This window comes from Gymnoscopelus braueri, assembly GCF_963280865.1.
Source record: "Gymnoscopelus braueri genome assembly, chromosome: 13".
Taxonomy (NCBI): domain Eukaryota; kingdom Metazoa; phylum Chordata; class Actinopteri; order Myctophiformes; family Myctophidae; genus Gymnoscopelus; species Gymnoscopelus braueri.
Genome location: NC_137615.1, coordinates 50902042 through 50921035, shown reverse-complemented (window position 1 = coordinate 50921035; position 18994 = coordinate 50902042). Strand labels below are relative to the sequence as shown.

At 41.1% G+C, this 18994-nt stretch overlaps 1 protein-coding gene and 1 long non-coding RNA gene across 9 annotated transcripts in view; one reads left to right on the top strand and one right to left on the bottom strand.

Moving 5' to 3' along the window:
• LOC308098232 (uncharacterized protein) overlaps nucleotides 1–18994 on the top strand; it is a 54717-nt gene that overhangs the window by 29640 nt on the left and 6083 nt on the right. For 6 of the 8 annotated variants that reach the window (XR_013934274.1, XM_080446507.1, XM_080446508.1 and 3 more), the window contains 2 exons: nucleotides 8935–9022; nucleotides 14836–14909. Coding sequence is in view for 7 of the 8 variants with exons in the window: in XM_080446507.1 (XP_080302633.1) it covers nucleotides 8935–9022; nucleotides 14836–14869 (122 nt within the window). In the remaining variant the exon portion in view is untranslated. The remainder of the gene's footprint in view (nucleotides 1–8934; nucleotides 9023–14835; nucleotides 14910–18994) is intronic. The other 2 variants (XM_080446505.1, XM_080446504.1) reach the window with 1 other exon arrangement.
• On the bottom strand, nucleotides 3367–4825 carry LOC308098256. Its single transcript, XR_013934281.1, has 3 exons — nucleotides 4760–4825; nucleotides 4386–4434; nucleotides 3367–3723 (listed from the first exon to the last, which is right to left on the bottom strand). It is a non-coding gene; the product is annotated as an uncharacterized lncRNA (long non-coding RNA).

The window sequence follows — 18994 nt, the reverse complement described above, 5'->3', positions numbered from 1 at the left end:
GCCCCCGGACCCCACTTTGAGAACCACTGGGAAACAGGGCACTGCGTTATTATGACCAGGGTTGTGTTTGCATTGGAGGCCCTCCTTCCTTTGCATGCTTAAACCTCTCGAGTAGTAAAAAACGCTGCTTCAAAACGTGACTGTGCAGAGAGCAGATAACATGTTTCCGGGAACAGCCAATAGCTTTGCCTCTCTGGCAAGTCTCCGGGCAAGTTTATTTCTTAACAACAATAAGGCAATTCAATGTGCTTTACATAAAACATTATACAACACAAATTAAGAGAGAGAGAGAGAGAGATAGAAAAAAAATACTTTAACCCCTATGTCCTTAATAGGAAATGCCTATTCAGGACACGGAGCACACACAAAAAAAGAAGAAAATACAATATAAAATGACATTTTAATACAGTACAAATTTCTTAGTGTCATCGAACAAGCACTCTATAGCAATGAGTACTATCAGAATATAGAGCTATTTAACACTTATTTTAACCAAAGAAAATCACTTACCCTACCTTTAAATACAAAAATGTGAGTCGGGGGCTCGGGTGGCACAGTGATAAAAGTGCCTGCCCACCACAGTGGAGGTTGTGGGTTCGAATTCACCGTGGTGGTGCATCCGGTTTTGTCGAGCGTCTACGCGAACACAATTGGCCCGTGTTTCGGGGGATGGAAGCCGGGCGCGGAGGGTGATATTAGTCACTGCAAGTACTCTGGGGGCGGCACCTGTCAGCAGGGAGTGTTGGGCGGGAGGAGTAGCACGAATGCTCTACGTCCTCCCGGTAGTGGTGGGAAAAAAACGTTCATTTCAGTGAACGAACGATTTCGTTCACGGCAATGATTCGTTCAAATGATTCGTTCACGTTCCCGTTCAGTAGCGCTATTTTCGAGTGAAAAACACCATCGCGGGAGCGTTTTATTACGTCGTGCGTACAGACCCGCCCTCCCGTCCTGTGTACGGGGGGGGGGGAGGAGATGGGGGGGCATGAAAATTAGGGAGGAAAGAGCAGTAAAAAGCGGTAAAGAGCGGTAAAAGACGAAGAAAATGAGAGAAAATGAGAGAAATTACAATGCAGAATAAGTAAAGAAATGTCAATAAAAGGCAGCGGTAAACAAAAGGTTTTTTAGCTGTGATTTTAAAAGAAGTGAGAGTTGTGGCAGACCAGCAGCTTTCTGGGAGTTTGTTCCAAATGATGGTGGTGCATAAACATTGAGCTGGGTAGACGGTTTAGTGACTTTTCATAGTACACATATGATTATGTGGTTGTGCTTCCTCTCCAACCGTGGTGAGGAAATGGACCGTTAAGATATGCTACAAAATATGCTACGTTTATGGAAAAGTGCCAGAGAGATCTTTTCGTTGATCAAAGCAGGAAATCCTCCTGCATGCGAGATTAAGTGTCTCTGTCACATTGGCACATGACAGTACAGTATGTGACAGCACACACAACACCACATTACAGCAACATAATCGTCACTGTCGGGTGGAAACATCGTATGTCCAAAGCTGTCACTTTTCAGGGAATGTAAAAAAAAGAACCTATGTTCCAGTGGATCCAATGGTTATAATTAATCACAATCTCGTGTTAATAGTTTATACTGATACAAAACCCACAGACAGACTGAACCACACAACCCGGTGTCTCTATTTTGGGCATGTCATATAGGCCGTGGGCCGAGTGCTCTAATTCTGACTTTCATTGATCCCCACTCAGAGTGTGCATTATTTTTTCAGGTTAGATATATAAAATTCTTACAAGTACTGTAACAAATGTTTCCATCTCCGATTCGTGCGCCAGAATGAAAAAGACCGATTTTAACAAATGCAATTTTAAACAGGCAAATATGCAGGGCTACTCAGAATCTCCATGGCAACCAGGAAGAAAACATTCCGTAAAACCGAAACTTCTGGTCCAAAAAAGACTAAAATTAGTGTAAAATATATATTTTCCTAACGAACTTGCAGCAGCTATACCATAGGCTACTAATAGTTCATTCATAACCGTATTGGACTGCTTTTGTATATCCGATTATTTTCGCTATAGGCCTATTGCCTTGCCTGTCGTTCACTGCCACTACGGTGATTTGATCATTAACATAAATGAAGTGGTTACGTTAATTCTTGTCTTTCTAATCTAAAATTGTATCATATTTAAGTATACTTAATCTGTTACAGTTACAGATAAATTTTCAAATAAATCGTACATTATTACCTGTTAAACTGTGAGCCATTTATAGTCAGTGGTGGAAAAAGTACTCACATGTTTTACTTAAGGAAAGGCAATGTAGAAATACTCTGTTACAAGTGAAAGTCCGGAATTCAAAATTCACTTGAGTAAAAGAACATAAGTATTGGTATCAAAATGTACTTAAAGTACCGTAAGTAAAAGTACTCTTATGCTGAATTAAATGTCCCGTTTCACAAGGTAATATGTATCAAATGTAAAATCTTTTGAAAATAGCCGATGTGAACTTGTAGATTGACAATTTTCAAATAGCCAAAGTTTAAATAGGGCTGAAGACTAAGAGGTTAATGTATGTTTTGTAATAATAATTCAAATCTACAAAGTAACTAAAGTTTTCATATAATTGTAGTGGAGTAAAAGTACAATATTTGTCTCTGAGATATAGTGGAGTAGAAGTAAAATAACTAAAACTTTGAAATACTCCAGTAAAGTAAAAAATACCTCAAATGTATGTACTTAAGTACAGTACTTGAGTAAATGTACTTAGTTACTTTACACAACATACTATAGGTGACATGTACATCATTAAATGAAATAACCCCAAAACCTAATATACTATTTTGTTTCTTTGTTGCATCTTTTTCAATGGTGGTAACTGACCTCTCAGCTTCTTCCTGTCATCTGTCCAGACAGTGTCCACACAATGGATCAGGTTCAGTTGCATTTAATAAATTAAACTAAGAGACCAAGATGTGCTAACCAATGGGAATATTTTAGATTGACAATTACAGTTACATTCTCTTGACCAATAAAGAGCACATTTCAAGAGCATGTAAGACTAGAAAAGGTAGCCAAATAAATGGTTTGTTAAATAGACCTACTCACTACCGGTAACTCTTTGTATCTCAACATTTGTACTAAAACGTGGCACTTGAACTGCATCAAAAAGCCTAGATTCAGTAGGGTATGGTAACCAGTAGAAGTAGTACAAAAGGTTACTTTTTTAGAGTGATTTATTCAAAGTTAAAATATCACATAGTATCACATTGCAGCAGCAAACTGTTCCATTGATGGATGACATGCCATGAGGTCCTTGTCTGTGGCCCAGCTACGTTACTTCATATACGTACATTTTCTGCATTTGAGTGGATATCAGATCAGCCTTGAACTTCCCCTATAACCACTAGGACAGCTGTTCTATAACATTGCATGTGTCATAGACGCACTGCGAAGAAAACTGGCACCTGAAGTTAACTGTAATGCATTGAAGTCGATGAGAGCAGTTTCTATCAGACATCACATGCTTTCTGATCTCTTGTTTTTCGATGTGCACACTATATCTTTAGTTTCCTGAACCAATCATTTACAAAAGAGCACAAGCATTAAAACATAGATCTTCATAATCATGTCGACCCATCTCTCATAGACTGCATTACGTGACACACAATCCACTCTTCTTCAAACATGTCACAATCATTTTCCAGATCCAGTTGTTTGTCACCTCCTGCACCTCTGCAATTGAGCCACTCCATACAGCCTGCAACACACAAACATCAAAGGTCTCTAAAGAGGAAACATTACATCACCACATCTAATCTAATTAGATTTATAGAATTTCAGGTGTTCTGTACAAACACTTGGGCTCTGTAGATTATTTTAAGTCAAAACTGTGTTATCTAGATTAAAATCTGTATTGTATCAACATTGTGTCCTATTAACATGTTTAGAAGGACCAGTCAGATTCTGTGACGAGCATAACTCTGCCTAAATGTAGCTTCACAACACTGATTCATATTATTCAAGTGATTTTGTCTGGTGAGGATTCATTAAATAGGATCTGATTATGTATATTTTTGAAGGTCTAGTCAGGTACATGGTAATGTCTAGTTAGGACATGTATGAAGCAGGATTTGCTTCTTTTTGTGGTTATTGCACACAATCAAACATAAGATAGAGATAACAAACACCATTTAAGCCATACAAAAACCTTACAAATTAGTATTTTAACACTGTGCATTTAACCAAAAGATATAAACGGGCTCTGAACAGTTGTACAAAATAATGAATGCAGCATGCTAGTGCACACACACTTACTTGACAGACAAACGTAATTTAACCCAACTCGCTTAACTATATCTACATTAACAACTGGTAACTTTAGCTTAGAACTTGTCAAGAGAGAAATAACAAATCACCAACCGTAACCCTAAACACCAACTTTGGCAACGGATGCACAGTGACTGGAGATCTGAACAGAAAAGATGAGATGGAATCAATAAAATAACGAGGCAACGTGTAGCAGAGCCAACTAATGATAGCGAGACATTTATAAAGGGGTACATATTGATTGGTCACTGCTTAATAGTATCTTCAGCTGTTGTTAAAACGCTAAATTTGCATCTGCAAACCATCCTGTTGCCTGTAGGCAACCCTAATGTTATAATGATATAATATTGATGCTTAATATCATAATGTGCCGTCATCAACACGGCTCATTCTATTGTCTGACTGCATCCATTGTATACATTTTCATAAGAATAAGACAACGACGATCATCACAAAACAAATATTACCTCTTAATCTTTCTATAAGATATCTGTTGTTTTCTTGTTTACAATAGTCCGTCAGTCTGAGCTGTATTTCCGGGTTCTGCTCTTGCAAGTGGTACGAAGAACGTCATTGGCCAACTGAATTGCACGATACAGTAGGCGAGCTTTGATTGGTTTATATTTCGCAGTGGGCTGCCATTTTCTTGGAAATAAGTAACATTACTTAGTGATGTTATATCTAAGTTTTATTTTTCTGGCGCAACTTTTCAGGATGGAAACATTTGATAATGTGTTAATAAACAACTAATCTACACAATACTAAAAAATTAGCCAGGCTCTTGATGGGGATCAACCAACTCAAAAACTAAAGGAGATAGAGGCACTCGGCCCACGGCCTAATAGGCAAATCAGCATTTTTGCAAATACCGAAAATAGCCGATCAACAAGGTCATAACACAAGCTTGTAGATTGATACTGTCACATGACAAAGTATAAAATAGGGCTTTAATTTTGAAAAAAACATGCACGATAGCCGATATCCGATTATCGATTATTTGCATGGTCAAATCGACCGATACCGATATTGCAACATCCTGGAAGCAGATGCAGACTTCTAACAAACAGTGCATTCTAGTTCAAGCACAAAGCACATATTAGTTCAAACAAGATTATGTACTTTTATTTAACATTTTTCTTATTGATCATTTTTAAAGCTTCTCCAAAAAAACACTGATGGAATCTGCAGCCTTCATCATCACAAAAGTATTTTTTTTAATACCAATATATTATTTAGAATCAGAATCAGAATCAGTTTTATTGTCACATCACAGGTTTACAAGGTAAAAAAGTGGGTGAAATTCTTTTTTGTACATCGTTCCCATCGCAACGTTAGTTTCCATAGAAAGAAGAGGGGGGGGGGAGAAGAAGAGGGTGGGGGGCAGGTGGGAAGGAGATCAAGACAAGAGAGCAACAGAAGGCCAGACAAGTTATCTACATATTTACAAATTACCTGAGATAATAAAAAAAACTAAAAAAAACTAAACTAAGGTGCCTGAGCATAGCAGCAATGTATTGTATACTGTGCATGTTATACTTATACTGTGCATGATAGACAATGGACGTTAAGGTGCTTAGAGGAAAAGGAGCACAATAAAAAAAGACCCAAAAAAAGTCAGTGCGTTATACAAGGGATTAAGGTGCAAAAGGTCAGTGCGTGTCCACCTAGAGTGGACTGACCCTAGTATAATCCGCAAGTAGCTCCATGAGGGAGTGCAACAAAAAGTCATTAGTACCTGGTGTAGTCCACAGGTGTGTCCGAGGGGGGGGCTAAAGTCCAAGTCATTGTCCCTGGTATAATCCACAGGTGTGTTCAGGAAGAGCCAGAAAAGTCTGCGCCGCCTGCTGTCAGGCTGCTGAACTCATCCAGGCTTATGCCCCATTCAGCATTCTGACAGCAGCTGGATTGAAACTACACCAAAACCTGGTGGTGGAACTCTTGATACTGCGGTAGAGCCCCTTGCCCGGTCGCGGTCGTTGTAGGGGGTTGAACAGTCTGTGACTTGGGTGTTGCTTGTCCTTGATGATGCGCTTGGCTTTGACCACGCACCGCTTTTTGTACAGTTCCTGGAGCGCTGGGAGCTCGATTCCCATTATCCGCTCTGCCGATCGCACTACTCGTTGTAGGCTGATCTTTTCTCGGGCAGTGCAGTTCCCGTACCAGGCCGTGACACAGCCTGTTAGGATGCCTTCAACAGAACTGTTGTAGTACAGCCTGAGGATGCGACGTCCTACTCCGAGCTTCTTCAGGCGGCGGAGCCAGTACAGTCGCTGCTGAGCCTTTTTCCTCACGTGTGTGGAGTGCGTCTCCCATTTGAGGTCCTCCTCGATGTGTACTCCGAGGAACTTGAACTCGCTGACCCTTTCCACTGCAGCACCGTCGATGAGGATGGGCGCATGGTCTCTCCGCGGCCTCCTGAAGTCCACGATCAGTTCTTTGGTCTTGTCGACGTTAAGAGAGAGGTTGTTCTCGCGGCACCAGTGTGCCAGTGATTTGATCTCCTCTCTGTAGTCAGACTCGTCGTTGTTGACGATTCGGCCTATCACTGTCGTGTCGTCCGCGTACTTTATGATGGTGTTGGAGACATGTGTGGCTATGCAGTCATACGTGTACAGGGAGTAGAGGAGAGGGCTCAGCACGCATCCCTGGGGTGCTCCGGTGTTGAGGGTCAGGGGGTCGGATGTGATGCTGCCCATTCTCACCACCTGATGTCGGTTGGACAAGAAGTCCTGTATCCAGTCGCACATGCTTGTGTTTAGCCCTAGGTGTCTGAGCTTTTTGTCAAGTATTGCTGGGACAATGGTGTTGAATGCTGAGCTGTAGTCCACGAACAGCATACGTACATATTTGTCCTTCAGCAGCTTGTTGTCCATGTGCGAGAGGACGGTGTGGAGAGTCATGGCAATAGGGTCGTCGGTGGATCTGTTTTTGCGGTATGCATACTGCCACGGATCCAGCGAGGCAGGTAGCGTGGAGCTGATGTATTCCCTCACCAGTTTCTCGAGACACTTGCTGACGATCGGGGTGAGAGCAACAGGTCTCCAGTCGTTCAGGCATGTCACTTTGGCCTTTTTGGGAATGGGCACAATGGTTGACATTTTGAACCCTGCAGGGACCACAGCCAGGGAGAGGCTCGATTCCGATTCCGATACCGAAATGTCATTTTTAAGGCCGATATCGCCGATACCGACATGATGTCCGATTAATCGCGCATCCCATAACCCATTAAGGCCTGAGGTGATTCTTAAAAAAAACGTTTTTGTTTTTTTTTCAAGATTTTTCAAAAATAGCAGATCTACAAGCTCATAGAGCTTGTATATCTGCTATTTTTGAATAGCCAAATAAATCTAAAGTGACACAGATGCGTTCCAGGTCTGGTTAAGGAGATCCGAGGATTCGGTCCGATAAGAGACAATACAGTATGATCTTTATTGTAGCTGTGGCCTGACCAACTGTTGAGATAAGTCATTCAGCTCCAGTTCCAGACATTAGTGCTGGCCAGTGGCCAGCGTCTAAGCAGTGTCTGTCAGCACTGCAGTGTCTCAGAACAAGTGTCCAGATTAGTGTCAGATTATAACATCATTATAATGTCAATCCCAGCTGACTGTGGCTCTCAATACAAGCGAAAGGAGCCTTCTGTCTTATCCTGGCTTAAAGCCTCGCTACGTAACCTTTCTTATATGAATAAAATGTAATTCTGTCCTATCTGTATGAGTATATGAGTAGAGTATGTTAAAAGAGAACAAAATGTATGTATGTACATGTTATTATCGTTTTAAAAGCTGCAATTTGTACGAGAGAGGTAGTTGAAACGACACATCTAGAGTCCAATCCAGTGTGTTGTCTACAACAGTGGTTGTCTACAACAGTGGTTCTCAAAGTGGGGTCTGGGGACCCCCAGGGGGTCCTTTGGGGGGGTTCCAGGGGGTTCCCATCAAAATTAGTTAATATAGCATCACAATCATTTTAACCACTTTATCTATTTACATGTTGGCTATTCAAAAATAGCAGATCTACAAGCTCACAGCGAGCTTGTACATCTGCTATTTTTGAAATGTTTTGAAAAATATCGGAAATTGTGAATAATTTTGATTTCTTTTTTAAACGTACATCTTCTCTTCTGGGGTTCCCTAGCAAAACCTTTTCAGGTGGGGCGGTCCTCGGCCAAATACACATCAGTCTGGGGGTTCTTGACATGAGTCAAGAAGGTTTTGTTTGTCACGAATAGATAAGAATAGATAAGAATAACAAACAAAATATAAAGAAGGCTTCAGCAGTATCCAGATCAGCATAGCACAGTAAGGGTAGGGAGAAAAAAGGTAGAATATGCAATGAGCCATATAAATATAATGTTTCAACTAGGGAGATCACTAGTTATATTGTATTAACGTAATCTACCATATAGATCGGTTAAAATAACATTCTATTCATTACCGCTGTAATCTGGAACTTATTTTTATGAACACATTTTTATTTGAACCAATCTGGCGTTTCCGTTTTATCTCGGTGGTAGAGATGTTGTGCTATGATCAAGTAGGGCGTTAATTTACAAAAAAACACACACAAAAAAAAAATGGAGATAAGATGTTTCTGCCCGACGATATGCACGTTGTTTTAACCTGTTCTTCTCCACCGTGTTCAGACTCGGCCGCCGTTGACTTCGTCCCCAGCAAGAAGCAGAGCAAGTTCGAGACCCTGATGACCAAAGAGGACATGGAGGACGAACAGAGGTGAGACCCCGCCCCCCCTGCCATTCCCCGCCCACTGCTCCTAGACCCCTCCCTCCCTCCAATCCACCGCAGCACGACCGTTTCGCCGATCGTTCCTAGACCACAATGCCTGGAAACAGTGGTCTCCGTAGCAGGTTCTGCTACGCGTCGCACCGTGTCGCGGTGTGGCGACACCTATTTTCGTTTTCGCGACCGTAGTATAAATCGTGGCCTTAGCGCTGCATTAACAACACATTGCAAGAAGGTGTCTAGTTGTAAAGCATCTTTTCAACATGTACTGTACATGATGTATCGTATATATATATTTTTGGGGCACATCCTTAACCCATCAAGACCGGGAACGCATCTGTGTCATTTTAAGATTTCCTTCGGCTATTCAAAAATAGCAGATCTACAAGCTCATAGCGCGGCACCGAGTGCCGTGCTATGAGCTTGTAGATCTGCTATTTTTGAAAAAATCTTGAAAATGTGTGCAAATATTTTCTTTTTTTTAAAGCAAACATTTTTAACTCAAATCTTTGCTTCTGGGGGTCCCTGGAACTATTTTGAGATGGGGTCTGCGGCCTTGACATGAAAAAGTTTTGGGCACCACTGATATATAGCAATATAAGTTTTTTCAAAAAGCTGTTAGAGATTTAGAAGACATTTGTAGAATCGCCCAGAAGCAAAGATTTGAGTTACAAATATTCGCTGTAAAGATTTTCACAAATATATATATTTTTTTTCAAAAATAGCAGATCTACAAGCTCATAGCGCGGCCAAAGAAATCTAAAATGACACAGATGCGTTCCCGGTCTTAATGGGTTAGATGCTAAACATGTTGGCGGTAAACCGGCGGAACCTGCTACGGTTGCTACTTCTCATCGAGAAGCCGCATGGCATTGTGGTCCATGCTAAAAAAATCACAGAAGCATGCATGCTAATGCCAAAAAAAAAAACTATACTCTGCGCTGGCCTCGCTGCATCCTGCTTGTCCTTTTATCCCACGTCTCAGTGTGTGTGCTTCACATGCAGACCTGACATTTAGCTGCGATCGGACCTGATGATGCAGGAGAACTGGTGTCGCACCCACAGCTACACCGCTAATCCTGCAGAGCCTTCAGCTGAATGTCACTCTACTACTGTGTCTAATCAGAGGACATATTAGTCCTTTTAACCCATTAAGACCTGAGGCGATTCTTAAAAATATTTTCTAAATCCTAACAGTTTTTTGAAAAAAAATCTAAAAGCTTTTTTTTCAAGATTTTTGAATAGCCAAAGAAATCTAAAGTGACACAGATGCGTTCCAGGTCTTAGGGTTAAAGGGGGTGTAAGTGATTTATTTTTGTTGTTTGTTAAAATAAGTGTTCAATAGCCCCTAGGCCTATATTCCGATAATATCGGAATATATATATAATGATAGTAATCATTGCTAAAGAGCGTTTGTTCAGCAACGGGGGGTCGCCCCGTCCCTCCAGCTCTTGAATAAAAATCAAATGCATTTTCAGGTCAGGGTACTACTTTTTATCAGGAGAGAGAACTCATACAGCAATACAGGATAAACAAGTGAAATTGGAAGTGGTGACACGGAATACTAAAATTGAGCGGACGAAATCGGAACTGGAACACTTATAGAAGCTGATAAATGATCTTTGTGGGTCAGTTGTATCAAACGGAAATGCATATTATTTCTCCGCTCGGTTTCGATCGGCAGCCGCGGGGCACGAGAAAAAGTGAGGAAGCCAGGCTCCTCTCTCTCTCTCTCTCTCTCTCTCTCTCTCTCTCTCTCTCGCTCTGTCTCTCTCTCTCTCTCTCTGTGTGTGTCTCTCTCTCTCTCTCTCTCTCTCTCTCTCTCTCTCTCTCTCTCTCTCTCTCTCTCTCTGTCTCTCTCTCTCTCTCTCTCTCTCTCTGTCTCTCTCTCTCTCTCTCTCTCTCTCTCTCTCTCTCTCTCTCTCTCTGTCTCTCTCTCTCTCTCTCTCTGTCTCTCTCTCTCTCTGCAGCAGCCTGAAACTCTCCAGTCAGTGTGACCTCATACTGCATCTGGCTGCTAATGTTTGTCTCCCGCGTGGCTCTGCGTCTGTCCTGCAAAACGCACCCTGAGGCCTCCCAACCCAACAGAGCTGTTACTTAACCTAGGCCAGCGCTGCAGACGCTATCTGCTTCTGATCTCCATACTGTGCTGTGTGCTGTATGCTGCTGCTGCTATGGAGGGTCTTGGAGGCCCCAAGAGGGCCCGTTTAGGAACTGGAAGTTCTCTGTGAATGAGAGGAAAAAGGTGCCGACCGAGGACAATAGAAATACAGTACACCCAAGTATTTATAGTCGCTTGGTGTTACAGCAGCACCAGCACCACAGACACATGGTACAGTGTAAAACCTAAAGTTTAAAGGGTTTTTAACACGGACGTGCGTGTAAAATGTAAAAATTGTAAAACATAATGTAAAATGTTAGGTTTCCTTTTTTTTTTGAGGCGCACGGCGCAATGTAAAACGTTAGGTTTAAGTTTTATTTTTTAAAGATGCATGGCACAATGTAAAACGTTACATTTAAAGATGTAGTTCACCCAAAAAATTACTTATTTTCTATCAATTACACACCCATTTTTTTTGTTTTTGTCGCATTCCTGAGCCAATATTTTGATGACAGTAGGAGACTCTGCCGGACATCAAATTATTGGCTTAAGAATGCGACAAAAACTAAAAGATCTCCATGCATGCAAGGCTAAAATAAGTTTGGGTGAACTACTCCTTTAAGGTTTAAGGTTTTTTAAGCTCTCTGATTGGTGAGAACTGTGGCAGCCCCTTAAAATGTCTCCTGGGCTTCGCAGCGTCATAGTAGCTGAAAGCAGGCGAAAAACATTCGGCGGAAATATCTGAGCTGCAAGCCCACGTGGCCCATGTGCGGGCTTGTAGATAAGCTAATTTCGGCAAAGAGACGTTATCTAGTGGGAGAAAAGGAGGGGGGCCTAGTATAGAGCCCTGGGGGGGACCCCTAAGTGGTCCTCTTCCATTCTCACGTCAAGTCTCCCGAGTTATCAGTCCACCGCCATCAGATCTGAATCTCTTCGGTGTAGAAATTGGATTACATTATGATGCAACCCCCCCCCCCTCCGCCCAACTCCTTCCAAGCCTTCTTTAAAGCCCCCGTTGTGCGACACACAAGCCACGACCCAGGAAACAAAGGGAACTATGTTGTCATGTGTCACAACAAGCCAGCTCCCCCCTCCCCTCCACATGCTCCACCAACAGACTACGGCAGCCCAAGCCGTACAAACGTATAGCATAGCTGCTACTACCGGTACTCACCGCGTGTCGTGGTGGAAAAAAGTACTCAAATGTTTTACTTAAGTAAAAGTATCAATACAAGTAAAAGTCCGGAATTCAAAATTTGCTTGAGTAAAAGTGCAAAAAGTATTGGTATCAAAATGTACTCACAATGCGTCGCATCGTATTGAATATACCCAGGGTATTTTCAAATAGCCTGGGTATAAAATAGGGCTGAAGTGGTTAATATAATGGTTTTATAATGTAATAACTTATATCTGCAAAGTAACTAGTAACTAAAGTTTTCAAATAATTGTAGTGTAGTAAAAGTACAATATTTGCCTCTGAGATGTAGTGGAGTAGAAGTAAAAGTATAGACAATTGGAAATACTCCTAGTAAAGTAAAGTACCTCAACATTTTACTTAAGTACAGTACTTGAGTAAATGTACTTAGTTACTTTACACCACTGCCGAGCGGCGAGGGGTTGTGCGCGGTTTACAGCACGGTGCAGTGTTGTAAAGTAACTTTACTCGAGTACTGTGCTTTCTTAACCACTTGAACCCCATGTGGTCGAGCGGAACCCCTCAGGGCTCTTTTCTGTTATTGTATATAAGAGGAGTAATAGCTTGTCGATCTGCTATTTTCTGCGAAAGCTTTCGCCACGATACTGCTGGATGTACTTTATTTGAGTATTTCTATTTCTTGGTATTTTGTACTTCTAACTCCACTGCATCTCGGAGATAAATCCTGTAGGTTTTTTTTTATTCCGCTACAATTATTTGACAGCTTTAGTCACTAGTTTGAAGATTTAAATGAATACAAAACATACATTAAGTGATAAATGATGATGTATTATAATAGGTTAATCTACCCAGCAACACATAAAGTCATTAAAATGAGCCCCACCTTTGCCTATTAAAGTGATGAACACGTTAATGCATCACTAATTGTGAAATGGACCCACTCTCCATCATTAAATTCAATTCAAAGTATATTTTGACGTCAACACTTGAGCAATTTTACTCCAGTAACATTTTGAATACAGTACTTTTACAACAGAGGTGTATATTATGTCCACATTGTGGTATTGGTGCTTTTACTTAAGTAACAAATCTGAGCACCACTGCCAAGCTCCCTCACAGATCTAGGATCAAGGAGGGAGGGAGCTTAGGGTCTTAGAAGGAGCTTAGAGTGGAGCTCAGAGGGCTTTAGGAAGGAGAGAGACAAACCACATTGATCAGCCGGTGCGCACTCTCATTGCTCGGTAGCTTTACAATGTTTTTGATGTTCCTTCGTACATCAAATGAAGGCCCTGCTTTTGGTATTTCACTTTAAAACACTTCAGAGGTCATTTTAACGTCTACTCTGGCTTCTATCAGACAAGCCACCCTTCCTATATGAATCCATTGTAACTTCAAACTCCATTTTAACCATGTTAGATTTAAAACACACGTCCCCTGGTTCTGGTGACTGACATTGTCCTTATAATGTGCCAGGGGACCCTGCTTTTTCAATTATTTAAATTTTTTAACATTAACATTGATTTTACAATATGAATTGGGGTCCCAGAGATAGAAATGCCATTAAATGGGGGTCTGCGTTATGCATGTCAAACTGGGGGTCCTTGACATTGTTGAGAATCACTGGTAGAGTCGTAAAAATCTTTTATGTATTTATGTATGTATGTATGTATATATATATATGTATATGTGTGTGTATATATATATGTATATATATATAAATCATTGTTGTATACAAGACATTGTTGAGAATCACTGGTAGAGTCGTAAAAATCTTTTATGTATTTATGTATGTATGTATGTATATATATATATGTATATGTGTGTGTATATATATATGTATATATATATAAATCAATAAATAAAGCTATTGAAAAGACACTGCCCCTCACACATTAGAAGGACACTATCAGTTACCAGAACCAGGGACGTGGGTTTTCAGTGAATCTAGTGAAAAACTGCTTCAAGTTGTCGTGCGCATCTCCCCAAACCTGTGTAAATGGTAGCTCCCATGCGCTGTGACTGCCTATAACCTGTTTTTACGGTTTCAGTTTGCACACAAGTGCACCGCGGGACCACAGCTATGTAAATCATTGATATAGTTAGGAACCTTACAGGTGTGTAACTCTGAGAGTGTACAAATGGAACCACATTTTACGGGTCCATTTGGTTCCATTTGTACACTCTCAGAGTTAGATTAACACTCAAGACTTGGCAGTGTGCAGTTTGCCTAATTTTATTATAAAATTGACTGATTTTATTATAAAATGAGGCATAATGTGTTAATTCCACGACAGGAGATATGTGATGTTGTTACCTGACATTAGTTTTGGTGAAAAGCCTGCATATACAGTATATGGTATCGGTTGATATCGGAATAGAAAAATAACAGTTGGACATCCCTACTTTATTTTAGTTTGACTGAAACTGTTCCGTGAACCCAGTGTATATATCAAGGTTCAAGGCTCTGTCGGTTTAGATTTTCTTGTCTGTTTTCACTGTTCTGCTTTTCACCAGAGCTTTCACTTCTATCCTATCTTTATCTTTCAGGATAGAGCTTACAGCAGATTTTACCTCTCTATAAACAACGCCAACAGGCCACAGTGTGTGTTAGAAACATAATGGTAAGATCATATTTCTCTTCAATAAACCCCACCCCCCCCCCAACCAAACCTCGTCCCTTAAATGAAGAAAAAACACCTGATATCCAAACTGTATCCCTATTGTTCTGATGGGAGGTCAATAATATACTACGGAAAGAAATAACCTATGTCTTCAGTAAACGGCGCCTTTGGCGTCATTATTTCATGGAGGCATAGGGTATTTTTTCCCCCTAACTATATCCCCCTACACATTTCTTTTGGTTCTTTTAGTGGTTCTTCAGTGGTTCTTTGTTATGGTGGAGGTATACTGTATAAGATTTTTTTTAAGCTCACATTTTCAGAATTCATTTTTAGATGTAAAAAAATCCATACATAAAAAAAAAACGTTTAAGAAATGGTGAAAATAGCAGATCCACAAGCTCACAATGCGTCCCATCGCGTTGCATGGTGAGCTTATAGATCGGTTATTAAATAGGGCTTAAGTGATTAATTCATAATGGATTTTTTGATGTACGTTTGGGTCCCGGCCTCGAGCTGAAAAGTTTGGGAACCCCGGCTTCAGAGGTTTTATGCTGGTTCTTCAGCTCACTTTAATGGTTCTATATAGCATTGGTTCTCAAAGTGGGGTCCGGGGACCAAATGGACCCTTATGGGTCTGTAACTCTGAGAGTGTACGAATGGAACCAAATGGACCCTGGAACCAAATGGACCCTTACGGGTCCATTTGGTTCCATTTGTACACTCTCAGAGTTAAATTAACATTGATTTTACAATATAAATTGGGGTCCCAGAGATAGAAATGCCATTAAATGGGGGTCTGCGTTATGCATGTCAAACTGGGGGTCCTTGACATTGTTGAGAATCACTGGTAGAGTCGTAAAAATCTTCTCTTATGGGGGTCCCTGGCATATCTTTTGAAATAGGTGTCCGCAGGCTAATAAGTGTCAATTTGGGGGCCCTTGACATGAAAAAAGTTTGAGAACCAGTGCTATATAGCACAATTTGGCAAAGGTGCTATAGAACCTTTAAGCTAGATGCTACAGTATACAACACCAACAGAGGTTCCTCTGCCAAAAGAACCAAAGAACCACATTTGTGTTTAGTTTGTATTATTCATCTCCTCACATTGAATAATGGCACCTAAAGGTGCTATAAGTGATGTTTTGGTTAAAACAAATGAAAGAAAAGTGTTAACAGGTTAAAGCTGTATATTCTGATAGTAATCATTGCTAGAGTGTTTGTTCAGTAACAGGGGTTTCCCTTTCAGGTGGGTTACACATTTTATCCAGTCAGGAGAGAGAGCCCATTTATCAGCTTCAGTTTTATAGAGTCCCAGTTCCAATTTTGTCGACTCATTTTCCTGTTTGAGTTCTCTTTCCGGGTTGGATAAAATTGGTATCCTGACCTGAAAATATATAATTTTCTGTTTACTAAATAGCTGGAGAGACTGGGTAGACCCCTGTTACTGAACAAACACTGTGGCAATGATTTCTATGGAATAGAGCTATTTAACACTTTTTTCAAAAAAAAAAAAAGTCATCACTTACACCACCTTTTTAGTTCAGCTTTCCCTCCATCACCCCCCCCCCCCTCCATCACCACAACCAATCACCACACCTCGTCCCATAAGCCCTCCCTCTTCCCTTAAAGACAGCCCACCCAACCCTTCATCAATCCCACCTCCACGCTGTTTTGTATATGTTAAGCGCGATAACTAGCTATACTTCACTTTACTGCTGACAATTTGACCAATCAAACCCTGTTTTCTGGATGATTGGTTTTCCTCTATCTTCCAGTAAGCCTGAGAGTGTACAAATGTCATTTGTGCACTCTCAGAGTTAAAATAACAGTGCAGTCACTGGGCTAAACATGCAAAAAACTGTGTTTTTGGTCCATATTAATCCTTGTTTAGGTGCAGTAGCCTGTACATTGTCCCCTAGTAACAGCTGCCCGGGTGGCGCGTTTGTGGGTTCAAATGTCCCTACGGCGTGATTTGGGAACCAACCGGAGCTTTGGGCAAACCACACCCCCCGGAGCTCTCTGTTGGGTAAAGCGAGCTTGCTTTGACATTGAGAGAGAGAGAGCGCACCACCACCGTTAAAAAAAAATAAATAAAGCGAGTTGAGCTGATATTTAAAACATATTATGTTTGGAGTGGAGTGAGGAGATAATTTACGGCTGCAGGAGCATATTTCACGTGACTGAGAACGGTACATAGATTTTAGGCTGCAGAACAGCTCTGTTAACCGCCACATCCTACTGCACAAATGCACAAGTAGTAGTTGTATTTTTTACCAGGTTGCAGACCTGGTCTATAGATACACTGCAGCTAGTAGTGACTTTTGTGTGACTTTTTCCTCATTGGCTGTTTTTTTTGCCAATGAGGGCTAAATGTACTCTCAATATGGGATCTAAAGACGACCCACAATACTGTGTTCGGCCACTGTATGTAACTCTATGGTAGGTGGCGCTGTTGCTCAATGTCCTCTCAGAATATGGGATCTAAAAACGTTGCCATTTTTAATGAGAGAAATAAGCAACGTGGTATAATATGACATATCGTTTGATTGATTGATGTACTTTATTTAGTAAGACATGAGAACATCAGTACATGGAAGTACAATCTTGTTTAAAAGTGTCCTGACTGTGTGGCATAACATACAGCCAGGCCCACCTATATATACTATGCTCTAATTATATAATAATGCATAATTCTATTACTATACCACCTCCCGGGGTGTGGTTTGCCCAAAGCTCCGGTTCCCAGATCGAGCGTCCCTACGGTGTCACCACAGTGGACAGTATGACATGTGGGTGTCCTACAGCTGTAGTTCCGGTGACAGAGAGAGAGAGGATGAACTCACATCTGACATGATCCTCTTATTATCACCAACCTTCTGTTGACTTTCCACCGGCTGCCAACCACCATCCACCACTCTGCCCAGTGACCAAAATACACACCGGAAAATACTAAAGAATTATTTTAGCTCTGAGAGTGTAAAAATGGACCCTCAAAGCTGAAATACTAGCGGTGTCACGATTTGCCTAAGCTAATCCACGATTCGATTTGACTTTTCAGCACTGATGGCTATATCATTATTCATTTAGGCTATTGAGTCTTGATTTGTAAAGAAAAACACTTAACATTTATAAATGACAAATGAGAATCTAGAATAATTTAAAAAAAAACACATTAACTGCCACGTGGCTTCTCTCGGACGTGTGTATGCAAGATTGACAGGACGACATGACGAGAATCGCAATCCTCATTGTAATTTAGATTCCTTGAATTGAACATCAATTTCGATTCGATTTCGATTTGTGTTGAAAATTGTGACGTGTTTATGACATACAAAACTTTTTTGCAGCAGAGCTCTGGTGTGTGTGTGTGTGCGTACGTGCGCGTGTGTCTAAAGCTACTCTTGCAAACTGATGGACTGATCAGCACCGAATGTCTTCACCACAGAAATACCCCCACTAATGTATTTACACATCTCATGTATATACTTTTTTGAAATATCTCAACTGTAATTTTGTAGTAGAGGTCAACAGGGCTGTGATCGGGGGTTGAAACCTTGCCCAAATTTGGAGGCATACCGTAGGTCATAGACATATCCTAGAGGACTGACGTCAGAGATTTACAAGCCCATGACACGTTGCATAAATTTGGTTTCAACCAACTTAAGCCCTGCCTATTGATATGGGCTTGTAAATCGGCAATTTTAGAAAAATGTACAGTGAAGTGTATTCTCCCAGTAGTGCTGACCAGTGTACAGTCAGGCCAATAGCTTAAAACATTCCCTTTGTAGCACTTCCACCTGCTACAATGCGATCCAGAAACAGCCTCTGTCTTCACAAAGGAGGGCCTGGCGTCATGGGACATTATATACTACTTCAACCTATGTGGGTCATGTGTGACACGTACATACAGAGACACACAAAGAGGATGCCAGCGCTCTTTCACTGAACAACGCATCTGGGAACAATCTTCCGACAAAAGCAACATGGTGTTATATTGGTGTCAGCCAGGGACAGCCATTAAGCTCAACACAGGTTTGAACAGGGTCCTCTCCCAGTGACCGATAAAAGCTTTGTGTATTGCATCT